The sequence below is a fragment of the Aethalodelphis obliquidens genome, unplaced genomic scaffold, assembly GCF_003676395.1.
Source record: "Aethalodelphis obliquidens isolate GAN/ISIS:26980383/991018 unplaced genomic scaffold, ASM367639v1 scaffold11, whole genome shotgun sequence".
Lineage (NCBI taxonomy): Eukaryota > Metazoa > Chordata > Mammalia > Artiodactyla > Delphinidae > Aethalodelphis > Aethalodelphis obliquidens.
In genome coordinates this window covers 15872141-15887305 of record NW_020837955.1, presented here as the reverse complement: position 1 = coordinate 15887305, position 15165 = coordinate 15872141, and the positions used below count along the sequence as shown (strand labels likewise).

Genomic DNA, 15165 nt, shown 5'->3' with positions numbered 1-15165 from the left:
CAGCCTCCATTGTGACAACCCACCCACACCCCAGGTTTCAGCAGAGTCAGCAAGTCCAGCTGCCCCTTAGAAGCAGAAAGTACAAACAGGGAAGAAACGCAGGGTCCTGTTCAGAGAGGGCCCCCCCACCAGACCCCCACCCAGAGGTGGAGCCATTGTTCCCATGGTCTGGTGGGATCCTCTCTTGTCCCACAGACCTGAATGTGTGACACTGGCCATCCTACAGCCTCGGGCAACTTCCATTAGGGTGTCATCCCCAAAGTGTCAGAGTAAGCACTGGGTCAGGAGACAACCTTGGTTCTAAACCTGGCACTATCATCAACCAGCTGTGTGACCTAGGTCAAGTCACTCACCCTCTCTGGGCCTCCATTCTGCCTCACTTAGATGATCTTTAAATGTCCTCCCACATCTGTGCCACATGGTTTTAGCAAAGTATCTGGCACACAGTAGGTGCTCATTAAATGTTATTTATTTTTATAAAAGCCAAGACACAGGGCTTCCCTGGTGGCGCAGTGGTTGAAAGTCCACCTGCCGATGCAGGGGACACAGGTTTGTGCCCCGGTCCGGGAGGATCCCACATGCCGCGGAGCAGCTGGGCCCGTGAGCCATGGCCGCTGAGCCTGCGCGTCCAGAGCCTAAGCTAAGACACAACTCTACTAGGTTCCAACACCCACATACTTTTCTTTAGAACTGAGTGACCTGTGTGATCCAACCCCGAACAGATATGAGCTCAAGAAATGGGTATTTATCTAATTAATCCATGACTTGATTTTTCTTTTTTTGCGGTACGCGGGCCTCCCACTGTTGTGGCCTCTCCCGTTGTGGAGCACAGGCTCCGGACGCGCAGGCTCAGCGGCCATGGCTCACGGGCCCAGCCGCTCTGCAGCATGTGGGATCCTCCCGGACCGGGGCACGAACCCGCGTCCCCTGCATCGGCAGGCGGACTCTCACCCACTGCGCCACCAGGGAAGCCCCGTGACTTGATTTTGACCTGGCTTTCAGTCTAACCTGTTCCCCCCACCTAAGGATCCCAGGGCCTCATAAAGCCTCCAGACTAGGGATGCAGAGTGTCTGCCTCCCACTAGACTGCAAGCTCCAAGAAGACAGGGCCCGTCCTGCCCGTGTCAGGGCGCTGCCTTTTCAGGAGCACACTCAGCCCTGCCTCCTCGCCGTGGTCCTGGGGCACAGATCTGGCCTCCCACCACCGTGGGGGAGAGAAGCAGCACAGAGCCTCAAGCTAGGCAAGGCCTTTTATTGGAAAAAGAAATAATAAAGCAAAAGGCCACCACATCGCCTACGCCCAGCCCTCCCACAGGAGACGCACAGGTCAGCCCCAGCCATACGGTGGGCCAGGGTGGGTATAGGGGTAGGGGCTGTGCTGGAGCCCACTGGGCTGCAAGCTCACCCGGGGCATCCTTGGACCGGCACCCACTTAGGCTCAGGGGCTGGGCTGCCCTCTCCAGCTCTCTGGAACTTTCCTACACGCTGCTCCTGCATCCAAAAGAAAACCAGGCCCCTCTTTGGCTCCAGAAAGCTACCTGGCTAGCTGGTATTTCATATCCACTCTAGCACCTCCTGCCAGCTGAGGCAGGCAGTCTCCTTCTGTCCATCTTCAGGCACCAGGATGGGGCTGCTGGGTGTCGGCAGCCAGGGCCTCATTGGCTGGACACCCCTCTTTCCCTTCAAGAAAGGAATTTGCCTTTTCCCCTGCGGGTTAGCAGCTCCTTTGACCTTCCAAAGAAGCCTCACTTACACAGCCTTAGGGAGCCCCGGAGCCTGGGCGGGCTGAATATGCAGTGTCCATGGCCCCGTTGCCTTGTCATGAGGGACTGAGAGGGGGGCACGGAAGGCCCTGGAAGGTTGGCTCTGTTCTCCTAGAACCCCAACTTCGTTTTTGTCAGAATGTACACAGTACAGTCAGAAGGTGGGGAGAACCTTGCAGGTAGGGGAGAGGCCAGGAAGAAGAGCCACCTGGCAGCCCAGGCAAGGGGGAAGGGACATTAGGACATTTATTTACAGGGGGACAGGCTGGACCCACACAGAGAAGCAGCCAGACCGTGGCGCACGAATAAGACAGGATGCAGAGAGGGGGTCATCGGCCCAGCAGCCAAGGGGAACGTACAAGTGCACTCACATACGTGCACACACGCATGTGTGCACACACTCACACGAGTGCACTCACCATGCACACACCTGCCCTCACACACAGTACACACAGGTGCATTCATGCACATAGTGCACTCACATATGTGCACTTACACATGTGCCTGCGTGCACACACACTCATTCTCACACACGTGCAGGTTCTAATCTCAGGAAGTTGGCTCCAGTTCTGGCGGTTAAACCCCCCCAAGGCTACATCTCTCCATGAGGCATTTCTCCAGACCCCCATATAACCTCCCAGAGCCCCAGGCCATGTGCCCCACCACCAGCACCTGGTGGCCTGCGAAGTCGCAGGACTTGGACGCTTCTTGGCAAGGCTAAGATGACCTCCAGGCTCTGGGTGGAGGACAGGGACACCATGAGTCTAGAAGAGGTCAGGAGGGGGCTGAAGAGCTCCCCACTGCAGCGCCCATAGGCTGACCACTCCTGTCTCCCCAGACCTTGAATTCGGTGGAGGCAGGGTCACAGACAGGCAGAGGCCCCGTGGTGGCATCAGAAAGAGCAGACACTGGGAGACGGCCATGGGGAGCAGGGCCCTGATGGAGGGAGTCCTGGTGGATGCGGGATTTGGGGTGAGGAATCGTGCAGGATGGGAATTCTCTACGTGACAGACCTGGATCCTCTTCTGGGGTGTTGGGAGGGGAGCTGCAGAAGAGAGGGGCTGTCCAAATTGTGTTGTCCTCACCCCAGCCTCCCCCTGGAAAACCTGCCTCTGTGTGACCCAGACCAGCCCTGTCGGGTAAGAGCCAGGTCAGGAAGTGGACCGTCCTGCCAGGGGGCGAGGGGCAGGGGGCGCCGTTGATGGCCCGCAGGCAACACTGGGCGGGTCACCCTCCCTCCTGCCCTGGGCAGCAGGGTGGGCCCAGAGAACGACTCAGAAGCGGGTGCTCTGGTAGCGTAGCCGCCGCAGGTCTGCAGGGCCCTCAGTCCAGTCGTACACCTCCCTGCAAGGACTCTCGGCCAGTCACCGGCCACCCGCCCCGCCGCTGCTGCTGCCGCTGCCACTGCTACTGCCACTGCTGGAGCTGCCACTGCTGCACCGGTCCTCGTAGATGGAGATCTCGATCTGGGGCGGCATTAAGGAGGGATGCAAGCAGACAGGAACTGGCTGATGGAGGCCAGCAGGGAAGCGGGAGGCAGAGCTGGTGCTGGTTCCCAGACAGGAAGGACTCAGAGGCCCGGGGAGCCAGACCCGAGCCCCTCCTCGCACCTGCGCTCACTCAGCTCAGATGCTCCTGCCCATAGCCAAGACCAGGAGCTTGCATTCTAGTGCGTCTAATCGCTGTGTCCCAGGCTGGGGATGTGCCCAAGAGGGGGTGGTACTGCACAGGAAGTGTGAGGACTTGGGTGTCCTACGTTCAGATCTCAGCTCACCCATCTCATCTGTAAAGTGGGGATAATAATAGAATCTTGGGGTTACTGCAAGGATTAAATGAAATAAAACAAGTAATGTGCAATGCCTGCACATAGTAAAGTCGCAAAGACGAGAAGAGGCTGGCCCTGGGCTTTGTAAGCATGAGATTCTGGGATTTGCATTTTCTTTACTCTTTTCCTGTCAGTTTTCCAGTAAAAGTTATTTTTAAACAATTCTACCCTCTGCTGCTGACTGGGGGGCAGGATGTAGGTACACCTTGACCAGGTGGAGTGAGCAGACCTACAACCCTCTGGAACGCCAGCCTCCCACCGAGACCTCACTTTTCTCATCTGCGAAAGGGCAACAACAGGACCTGCTCATTGAACGGGCTTCAATGAGGGTTACATGCGAGAGCATTGACGAGTGGGCCTGAGCTCAGATCCTGGCTCTGGCGGTCACCAGCTGGGCGGCCCTGAGCCAGGGTCAGCTACAAAGGCAATAAGAAGAGTTAGCCACTTTATAGGGGTCTTATGAGAAGTACATGGATTCATATTTTCACAGCACTTACTATGATATCTGGCATGTATTAAGCACTGATTAAATGCAGCTCAATAAAAGCGAAGCCTAAAATGCACAAACAGCACTAACTTGGGGTGGAGGCAGGGGCCGATGACCAGGGGTGTGGGGAACCCTAGGAACTCCCTGAACAGAGGCCCCAAAGGTGGTCCCATCTCCCAGCAGCCTCACCAGGGGCCCACTGGCCGGCAGCTCTGTGCCCTCGCACGGAACAGCTGGAAAGGATACAACCCTCATCCCACGCTCCACGGGGTCTGTGAGCAGGAGACCTCGGGGGGCAAAGACCTTCTCATTTTGCTCCTGGATGTATCGGGAGATCTTCTTGAGGACCTGCAAGGACAGGGACCGGTTGAGGATGAGGGTGGAGCACAGGAGCCCTGGGGGAAGGGATGCGGGGCTGTGGGGGAAGGAACCACCTTCTCATAGTGGGTCTCCATGCAGAGGAAGATGAAGTAGGCCGTGGCACAGGCCAGGCAGCCCTCGAGGTAGGAGCTGCCCCCAATCTTCTCCGCCTCTGCGTAGAAGCTGTTGAGGGTCTTCACAGTCTCCTCAAAGAGCTGCCGCTCGATCTGGAGGGAGAGAGGGACAGGGAGCCAGGCCCAGGTCAGCCTCCCTGGAGGTGGCAGTGGTGGGCCCGCACCAGCGTTGGGGTTGGCGGCACACAGGGAAGACCGGCGAGGCTGCAGGAGCGCATGGAGCGCCACACAGGGAGTCAGGAGACCTGGGGTCCAGTCCAGACTTGGCCATCAGCTAGCTGTGTGACCTTGGACTGATGACTTAACCACTCTCGCCTCAGTTTCCACATCTGTAAAATGGGAGTAAGAATGACTACTTGACCTCCCTTGGAAACTGAAAATTCCCATGAAATCCAAGATGTGAACATTTTCTGCAGCGGATCAAGCAGGAATTCCAGTGACTTTGCCACACACACACACACACACACACACACACACACCATTGTGATGGCTGTGAGAGGGCTCAGGACCTGATTAGTAGGGGCTCTCCACGTTTGGAGAGCATGAGACGGATTGGGTAAGACCTCAGGAGTGTCTTCCCAGGAGGAGGCACTTCCTCCCAGTTAAGAGGTCACCCAGGGGACGTCCCTCTTGGTGCAGTGGTTGAGAATCCGCCTGCCAATGCAGGCGACACGGGTTCGAGCCCTGGTCTGGGAAGATCCCACATGCCACGGAGCAACTGAGGCCGTGAGCCACAACTACTGAGCCTGCGCTCTAGAACCCGCAAGCCACAACTACTGAGCCCATGTGCCAGAACTACTGAAGCCCTTGCACCTAGAGCCCATGCTCCGCAACAAGAGAAGCCACCACAATGAGAAGCCCGGGCACCACAACGAAGAGTAGCCCCCACTCGCTGCAACTAGAGAAAGCCCACACGGATCAACAAAGACCCAACGCAGCCAAAAATTAATTAATTAATTACTTAAAAAAGAAAACAACAGGTTACCCAGAACAGGACAGCCCCATGCATTTGGACAACTGAGAAGCTATCCTGCCTGCATCCATGACCGTAATAGCTAATATCCATTAGGCACGTTCTCTGTGCCAGGCACTGTTTATGTATTCCTTCATTTAACCCTCATAACAATCCTATCAGAGAAGTACGACTCCCACCCCCATTTTACAGGGGAAGCCTGACGGAAGCTCTGCTCTGTGGTCCAGACCACCATCATCTCTGACCTCTTTAAGTGGTCTCCCTGCCCCCAGCCCTGCCAAGGGAGACTGTTAAAGTCAGATCATGTCATAACTCTGATCAAGAGCTTCCCAAGTCTCCCCATCTCTCTCCAAGTAAAATCCAAGGAGTCCTTACATGCCTGTGAGGCCCTCCAGGGCCCGGCCCTGCAACTCCTCTGATCCCATCTCCTGTTCTCTTGACTCCAGCCACACCGACTGCCCACTGCTTCCTGAAAATGCCACAGGTCCTTTGGGCCTGTGTCCTCAGCTGCAGTACTTTTCCCCAGACACCCCCTGCCCTGGCTCTTCCCTTACTTCCGCTTAGATCTCGCCTTATCTGACAGCACCCCGCGTCCTCTGCCCAGCTCCCCCTTTGTACTTGACCTTCTCTCTTTTATTTCCAGTATTTGTTACCACCTACATATTTTCTTGTTGCTTTTTAAATTTTTTTGTATCCTCTAATAGAAAATAAGGTCCATGTGTTCACTCCTACATCTCCAGTGCCCAATACATTGGAGGCGCCTAATAAATACTTGCTGAATGCTGCATGAACTTGGCCAAGTTTACACAGCTCTGACCCGAGTCTGTGCCCTTCACCATGCAGCCCTCCACTGGAGCCTGGAGTGGAAGGTCATGCTCCAAACTCAGTAGGTATCAGAGTGTCTCTCATCCCATTTTTTACATTCTTTAAGCACCCCCTCACCCCCACAGGACCAGAACTGCCCATCACATAAGATTAGGGACCTCCCATTCCTGTCTAGAACAAAAGCTCTCCCCCCAAATAGTCAGAAGCTTTGCGGTTCCCAGCCACTACTTCTATAAAGATCTGGAGTGAACATATAAAGAAAATTATGTCCATCCTGTCTGGGACCCAAGCCCTGCTGCTGTGTCTCAGGGATCACCCCCGCACCAAAGGACAGGCATGCTAAGATGAGGAGATCTACATGGCTCCCCAAAAGTTGTTTAGGGGTCAGATCAGCAAAGGCCACCCCTGCCCCACCCTCCCAAACTCATTCAAATCTGCCTGGGCTGCTGAACGAAAGGTCATGGTCCTTCTTCTGCCCTCCCCCAACCCCAGGCCAGTTCTAAGGGGGCCTGGGGTGAGGGCTACATACACCCAGGACCAGGAGCAAAACTCAGCAGAAGAAGCTGATGCCTTGCAAGGGGCCAGTGGTCCATGAAACAACCAAGTAGCTGAGTTGGAGCGGGAGGCTGTGGGCAGAGCCCTTGCTTGACGGCCTCTGATGCCACCAGCAGACCCTGTGATGGCGCATCAGGCTCTCCCCTCCGGCCGAGGTGGGGAGAAGGAGGGAAAAGCACCCTCCAGCCCTTCCTCCAGGTCTCTAAGCTTTCCCTGCCAAGACTCTGATCACCCAGGCACCCAGTTTTATCTATACCCACCAAGGAAACAGGAGTCCTGTGAAAAAGCAGAGTCGGACGCCAAGGCCCTTTCGGCCCTCAGTCAGTCACTTCCTCTTCCTGGCCCTGAGTTTCCTCTCTTAAATGAGAGGATGAACTAATGCAATGCTTCCCAAACATTTATGCATATATGAATAACTTCAGGATCTGGTTAAAATGCAAATTCTGAGTCAGTAGATCCAGGGTGGAGCCTGAGATTCTGTGTTTCCAGGGGACGTTGACATTGCCTGTTTTGGTTCAAGGGCTTAGCTGTTCTCGATTGTGGTACACACTAAAATCACCTGAGCAGCTTTTGAAACATAGGCATACTCAGGTCTCGCCTCCAGGAGATTCTGATTCAAATGGTCTGAGCAGCGAGAGGGTGGTTCCAAGCAGCAAAGACTACCACCGTCCTATTCTACCCAAGCTGACGCCCTCAAGGTTTTCTCAAAAGCTCCCAGGTGATTCTAACGGGCAGCCCAGCATGAGAATCACTGTACTAGGAGACCAGAGATTCTCCAAGTGGGATCTGTGAATCACCCAGTTCCACAGCACCTGGGGATTCCTCATTAAAAATTAAGATACTCAGCCCCGGACGCACAGTGGAACCACCCAGGGAAATTTAAAGCAATGCTGATGCCTGGGCCCCAGTCCCAGACACTCTGATTTAATTGATCCTGGGTGTGGGCTGGGCATTGGGATTTTTTTAAGCTCCCCAGGAAATTCTAATGTGCAGCTGGGGTTAAGAAGTGTTTCTAAAAAGAGATTCCTGAACCCAGTCCTGCAACTGAGTCAGCATCTCTGATGACAGCTAGTATCATCCAATAAGCAAATTCCAATAAGACCCAGGAATTTGCATTTGTTTGACAAGCTCTCTAGGTGATTCTCTGAAATCTGAGAGCCACTGAACTAGAAAATCTCTGAGGTGTTTCAGCTCTAACTTTCTAGAAGGTGACAGCAAGACAGTGTTAAGGACATTATTTAGTTCTTCCACCTGAAGTGGCTGAGCAAGTTGTTTCCTATACTACTTTTTTCTTGGAAAAATATACGTATTCTAACAAGCCCCTCAGTTCCATCATAGTCTATGATCCAACTTTAGCAAAAGACATCCTTACCCGGCTGTCCAGCTCTGGGGGGAATTTGGTCTGGAACTGACAGATGGTCCCATCGCTGTAGTCTCTCTGGATAAAGACCTTGGTGGCCAGCGAGGCACTTCGCCGGAGCTCCTGCAGATTGTGGACCTGGGGAGACGTTCAGGAGACACGCACTCAAGGTGATCATCCTTCTAGGTTTGTCCAAGACTGAGGGGTTTACTGGGGTGTGGGCCTTTCATTGCTAAAGTCAGGAAAGTTCCCAGCAACGCAGGACAACTTGTCTACCCCACAAATGTTCAAGGAAGGTTGCGGGAAGCAGGCTTGTTGAGTTTACTCCAGAAGATGCCTCTAGCTATCCCAGAAAGATCTAGAAAAAGCCTGAAGCAGAGCCAAAGCTGAGCCAAAGCGAGAGGTTCTGGAACCACCAACAGAGCCAGGAACAAACTTTAACGAGAGGAAAACACTTCCTGGTGGCTAGCCCAGATCCTCTCTCTCTCTCTCTCTCTCTCTCTCTTTCTTTCTCTCTGTCTCTCTCTGTCTCTCTCTGTCTCTCTCTCTCTCTCTCTGTCTCTCTCTCTCTCTCTCTCTCTCACACACACACACACACACACACATGCATGGTGGGGTCTTTCACTCTTTCATTCATTCAGCAAGTATCAAATGTTCACAGCTTGTCAGGCTGTGGCTTGGGGACCCCAGCACTGGACAAGACTGATGCCTCGGACCCATCCCGCCTAGTAGAGCTGACAGGGTTGGGGGAGGGGAGCTTGTGGGGCAAAGGAAGATGTGATGCGCCCATGAACTCAGAGGGAGATGGGTTCAGGCCAGGTTATGGCTTAAGTCAGAGACACCACAGATTGTTTCCACGTCCAGCACGTCTCATCACAGGAAAGAAGGGGCCCACATACATCCAAATTTCCCAGAGAAAATTGTGGATAAAGTGGGCTGAGGCCAGAAAATGAAGAAATCTCCTGCCCTTGTAGGAAGGAGTGGGGTGACTTCTGTCCCTTGTCCACACCTGCAAACTTGACATTGACACAGGCTCTAGCATTTCAGAGAAGTGGGCTCAGTTCCACGGAAGAACTGGGCCTCTTTCTTCCACTTCCAGCCTCCATCACCCGCATTTGAGACAAGCTTCCCACTGGGTGAAATATTCCAGACACTGGAACCACGTGGAGCCCAAGCCCCAAAGGCAGAGTGAACACAGCCAGTTCATCCTGTGTAATTAAGGTGAATCCGTTCAGTCACTCAGCTTTCATTTATTGAGTCCCTACTATTGCCAGGCTCTGGGGATGCTGAGCAAAAGACAGTCTGTGAGCTCCAGGGAGGAAGACAAGTAAATACACAATGAATCAGACTGATAAATGCTGCGGAGAAGTAGCATCTCCCCCAGAAACGCTTACTCAGAAAAGGCTCCCTGAAGTCTGTGTGGAGTCATAAAGGAGCTACAGCGGTGGGGGGGGTGGCGGGGAGGGGGGTGAGGGAGGGAAGAAAAGGCAACCCAGAGGGAGGAGCTTGTGCAAAGTTAACGGAGACAACAGAGAACAAGGTCTACTCCAATGACTGGAGGCAGATTTCAGCAAGACTGAGGTTGGTTTGCAGAGCAGATAAGAGCAGTAGATGATGAGAGTGTAGAGAAGGCAAGGGTTAGATCACAAAGAGCTTGACAAGTTCCTACTGGAGCGGAGGGTTTAAGATAGAAGATACTTAAATTGCTTAAGAGCTGGGGGAAGAATAAGTAAAGAGAGAAAGGTTTTCAGTGTGGTAGTAGGATCAGATGACAGGTGGATCAAGGTCCTGGGATGGTGCTAACAAGACTTTCCTAAATCCCAGTGAATTTTGCTCTGTGTAAGAGTGTGACCCTAAAGCATTGTAATTGGATGAAATACTGTATAAGGGCTCCTATAGTCCTTGATTCCCCTAATCAAGGTTTTAATTGAAGGAGTCCCCTTGACATTTAGTAGGAGCCTATGTTAGCTTTGAAAAATAAAAAATGCTTTGGTAATATAAAAATGTTATTCATTAGTGTGTCTGCTCTGTCTGGTTAAGGTTTCATACAGTTGTATTTTCAAAGGAAAAAGGAAGGGGCTGTGACCTTCCTCCGAGCTTCTAAACCAACCTACATGAGCCTGTCAATCTTGAGGATGGACTGCCCTAGCCCCAGAAGGATCTTTCTGGTAGCTTCGTGAGTGGTGCCTGGGAAGTGGGCATGACTGGGGTAGGGGGCCAGGTGGAGGGATGACTATCTTTGTAGTAGTCCAGGGGAAAATTAAAGTGGGTCTAACTTAAGAAAAATAATGGTGAGAATGGAAAGAAAAGGAAAGAACAGTGCTTCAGCCATTCTGAAACGGGCTCAGCTTCTTCCCCTCCAATACCCTCCTTTGTCTGTGACTGACGCAGACATACTGTGTGCTGCCATGAAGGTATACGTCTCTAGTGACTGCCTAGCTGTTGACTACAGCCACTTCTTCCTCTTGGTCACACAGCTAGATTAATTCCCAGCCTCCCTTTCAGTTAGGTGTGGCCGTATGACTGAACGGAATGCGAATGGAAGTGATGAATGTCACGTATAGGCTTGGCTCATAAAGACCACCACTCCTCTGTGATTTTTCTCCCCTCCCACAGAAACCAAGAGAGCCATGTGTTGAAGACAGTGGAACCACAAGATGAAGAGAGCCTGGGTGCCTGGATCACTGCCTAGAGGAGAGCCACCTACTGATCAGGAATGCCGGGCTGGGACTTTACTGAGCAGGAAATAAACCTCTATTTTATTGCACCATTAAGATTTTAGGGGGCTACCTTACAGAGTACAGTCCCATTTCCTTTTGGCTTTTATCAATGTGTTCTCAAGTAGCCAGAGTGGGAGGGGTCAACACGCTTTCCAAACCCAACAATATTCTGAGCCTTAGAACACTGTCCTGGCTCTGGATGACTAGGGATCTTCTTCCCTCCCTGGAGAGTGTCTGTGGGGTCTCGAGGAGGTGCTAGAGGATGGTATCAGGCACACTTTGTACGCCAGAGCCCTAGTTTCCCAGATCTACTTAGAGCACACAGACTCTAAGATTCTAACGCATCTGTAGTTAGTAGGATCTAAGACAAGGCAGGGTCTCCTGCCTCTTACTTCTCACCTTCCTCAACCCTCCCCTCTCTCCCATCACCATCCCCCAGCTGCTGGCAGCTGAGTCAGGACAGGACCAAGAGGCCCTGCATGAGGAAGAAAGAGAAAATCAGTGGTGAGATCTGCTGACACCAATTTTTGAACTGCATGGCAGGGAAAAGGAGGCTGCCAGGAGAGTGGGCATCCCAGGTCTCACATTTGGGGTCTGTACACTTGACAGAGTCACCTTGGCAGAGGCGGCGAGCAGCGAGCACTGGAGGGCAGATGAGCACCCCCAGGCAGGTCGGACCAAGACAAACAGGAGGTCCCATCTGGCCCGCATCTCCAGGCTCGTTAAAAACCAGTGAATGCCAGAGGATGTGTTTGAGACTCAACTCAAGAATCACAAGGTTCAGCTGATGAGCCGACACCATCCTCCCTGGCTGGGGAGTGGAGGGGGAGTGAGGATCCTGAGTCACAGGCAGCCGAGCCGGGCTCAGGATGGAAACCCAGGCGCAGGGCCTCCTCCTCAGGCTGTACCAGAGCCCCAGCCCAGCGCCTTGTCTGCTGCTTGTTAATTTCATGCCTCAGAGATCAAACCTCCAATGCCTTTCTTGGCTAACGCTACTTGGGTGCATTTAAAAATCTCTGAGGGGCCAAACTCCACCACTTGGACAAGCCCCTCCCAGCCAAGCATTTCCCAGTTGTCCTCGGCCATCTGGACTGGTTTCCAGGGCAGACCCTGCTCCCATGACACACATTCGCAGAGGTTTGTCACGCAGGAAATGGGCTCATTACAGTTTTCCAAATGAGGTCAGTGTATGGCTCAGGAGGCTTCATCCCTCCTCTGAGGTCCTCACACACACCCCTCCCCGAATGCTAACTCCTAAACAGAAATTAGGGAGTAGAAAATATCCAGTTTCCATGCCTTCCATCCAGGAATATCCAATCTTTCTCAATTCTCTCCCTCTGTCTCTTCTTCCCTCCCTCTCTCCCCTCTCCTCCTCTCAAAACACTTTCTGCTGGAGCTGAGGACCTCCCGTTCAAAATCCTAAGAGAATGGCCACAGGAGCTTGGCATGAGGTTTTACTTCTCCCAACAGGTTTTTCCTGGTAATCTTAACACAGTCCTAACAGTAAAAACAGCCTGGGGAAAATGACTCGCTCTGCAGCCCAGATAATGTGAACGTCCTGTGCCTTGGCAGAGCTGAGGCTTCCTCCCTCTGTGCTGCCATCAGAGTCCACCCAAGGCCAAATTGGGAAATGGGCAATATTTGTCCTCAGCCCCTCAACCCTGTGGGCACTCCTCCATCCCTCTGCCCTCAAGCTGAACCAGCCAGGCCAGTCAGGGTACCTGCGTCCCCATACTCCAGCCCTTCCAGAACTCCTTTGCATCCTTCCCCCATCAAAGTCTTATGTCAGGACCCCTAGTCCTCTACTCTCTACTGGGCAACACAGTTGGCTAATTGGATACACCTGGATGCAGCAAACAAAGCACTGGCCAGGGAGGCAGAAGACTCAAGTTCTAGTCCTGGCCCTATCACTTTTTAGCCATATTTCCTTGAATAAGTCTCAGCACTCCGGCTGCATCATCTGTAAAATGGGATAATGATGCCTTCCTTGGCTCCTTCACAGGGATTAGGCAAGCTTCTGAGCCTCAGTTGTCTCATCTGTTAATTGGGGATAATGACACTATCCTCGCCTACTTCACAGGGTTGCTCTAAGGCTCAAAGGAGATCACTCATGTGATAGTGCTTTGTATACAGGAAAATGCTATATTCACGGAAGCATTACGAGCAGAGCTAACGGCAGGCTAACAGCAGCCTCCAGGAAACACTGCCTCGACCTAGAGATGTAAGCCTGCTGGTTAGAATCTGTGAACCACAGCAGACCTGAGAGGGAGATTTGCCGGGACAAATGGGCCTCATCACAGATGTGGCCACCTTTTCTGCCCACACTGCTGGCCCAACTGTCCCCACGTGGCTGAAGTCTCCCCTTCCTGTCCAACACCAGCAGCCTCTCTGCTGCAGTCTGCCAGCCCTGTCTGGAACATGACCAGCTCCTTGGCCATTTCTCCTTTGTTCTTCCTCCTCTTCTCAGTATCTCTGGCACTTTCTGAGCACTCTGCCTTCCTCCACCCTAGAAACCAAGCTCCACGGGTCTGCGCAGGGCTTGTCCCCTCACAGGGTCCTGAGGGACGAGCTCTCCTAGCTAACCCTGTGCCTTGTCAGAAAGCCGAGTGATGCCAAGCAACTGCACCTCGTTCTGTGGTGGCGACGACAGCAGAATAACAACAGTAACACTTGGTACTGATGTCACGCTGCTCAGCAGGGTGCCCAGAGGCACTGCATAGGATCATTCAAAAGCCCTTGCTGTCCCCCTGGCTTGTGTTCCAGCTGGGTTGGAAATGGGGAAACACCACAAAAAAAGTCAACATTAGAACTGGGGAAATCTGGTGTCCTGGGTTCCACTCCAAAATTCAAAGAAGAAACTTTCAGCTCTGCAGCTGACACGCTGTGTGAGTGTTAAGTAGGTCCTCCCCTTCATGTATTAGCTTTACCACTTATGAAGTGGGAATATTAAGAGCTCCATTTCCCTTGTGAAATGAGGGGGTAGAGGAGGTAATTCTTGATCTCTTAAGCAATGCACATAGATCCTGCCCTCAGTCAATAGGTCCCTGGTTCAGCTTTCAAGTCCCTTGAAGGTGACACAGGTATAGGCACACCCTGAAGAAGGCAGCTCCTCCCATCGGACACAAGGGAAATGCGGTCTTCTGGTACAGGAAACTCAAAAGGGGTGAAGAAGCAAGAAAGGGTAATATGCAAAATTGAACTGGTGCAGGCAGCTCATTAAAACCAACCACTTGGGGTTTTGACCTGAGGATTCTTTGTCCCCTCCTGTCCCCCTGCCCCCGGGGAGGAAATGCAGATGTGAAGGCAGGTCTGTCATCTCTTAGCCAGGCTTTTGGGCTCAGAAGCTGGATGGCTGCACCATGTAGCAACAGCAGCCAGCCGCCTTCTCTCCCCTAAAACTGGCTCAGGCTCGTCTCCAAGCCTCTAGGGAAGTGGTTTCAGGACTTTCAGTCCATGGGAAGGGGAAACCCCAGCTGAGGCCCCGGGAGCAAACCTGGCACTAGTGCCAACAAGTGGTGCGGACAGCTTCGGGACTCCGATGGGGAAGATTGACACGCCAGGGGTGAAATGAGCTCCAGTGAGGAGCCCCTCTCTTCCCCCCGGCCACTTCGCCCCTCCCCCACGCCTTCCCTCCGGACCCGATCCGGGAAACCACCCCATCCCATCCTACCCCACCCTCCGTCTTCCTTCCCCGCCCCTAGCTGGGATCTCTTCTCACAGCAGCCGGGCACTGCCTGCGGGCCGGTGCTCGCTCCCTACCTCAGTGGCCATGTTCCGGGGGCGCTGACAGCTCCGAGCAGCTGCGGGGCCCGTCGAGGGGGGTTGTCCGCCGTGCTGACTCGGGGAGCAGGTGGGCTGGCGGCAAAGAGACGGGGCCCGGGGCGCTGTCCACGGTGCTGATGCGGACGCCGCAGACCCGTGCGCCCGTGGGCTGCTGGGCGGGCGGGCGCCTAGGTCCTGGAGACGGTCACTGTGCTCTCCGCGGTGCTGATAAGGTCGCCGTGCCGGAGAGGCGAAGCCTCAGCCGAGGCTCTTCCGGGCCCGATCGCTGGTTGCCGCTGCTCCTGCAGGCAGCGTCCCGGTTTATCTTTAACAGGGGCGGCGGGCGTGGGGGCGGCGGGGGGTGGGGGGTGGCGGGGAGGAGGGGCCAGGCGCCTCGGCAG

At 53.7% G+C, this 15165-nt stretch overlaps 2 protein-coding genes across 3 annotated transcripts in view; both read right to left on the bottom strand.

Moving 5' to 3' along the window:
* Positions 1-1237: 1237 nt before the first annotated feature.
* On the bottom strand, positions 1238-14868 carry GOLGA7B (golgin A7 family member B). Of its 2 annotated transcripts, none has more exons than XM_027112243.1 (5): positions 14762-14868; positions 8295-8420; positions 4510-4662; positions 4322-4423; positions 1238-3229 (listed from the first exon to the last, which is right to left on the bottom strand). In XM_027112243.1, exons 1-5 carry the CDS (start codon positions 14771-14773, stop codon positions 3128-3130), a joined length of 495 nt encoding a protein of 164 aa, XP_026968044.1. In that variant the 5' UTR covers positions 14774-14868; the 3' UTR covers positions 1238-3127. The 2 variants fall into 2 exon arrangements, with proteins under 2 accessions (XP_026968044.1, XP_026968045.1); XM_027112244.1 differs by lacking the exon at positions 1238-3229 and adding an exon at positions 3238-3546 and having other exon boundaries at positions 4265-4423.
* A 91-nt stretch (positions 14869-14959) lies between these two features.
* The window catches only part of ZFYVE27 (zinc finger FYVE-type containing 27), a 100344-nt gene continuing 100138 nt past the window's right edge, over positions 14960-15165 (bottom strand). The window contains exon 12 of the mRNA XM_027112237.1: positions 14960-15066. Within this exon, the coding sequence (XP_026968038.1) occupies positions 15023-15066 (44 nt within the window). The 3' untranslated portion in view covers positions 14960-15022. The remainder of the gene's footprint in view (positions 15067-15165) is intronic.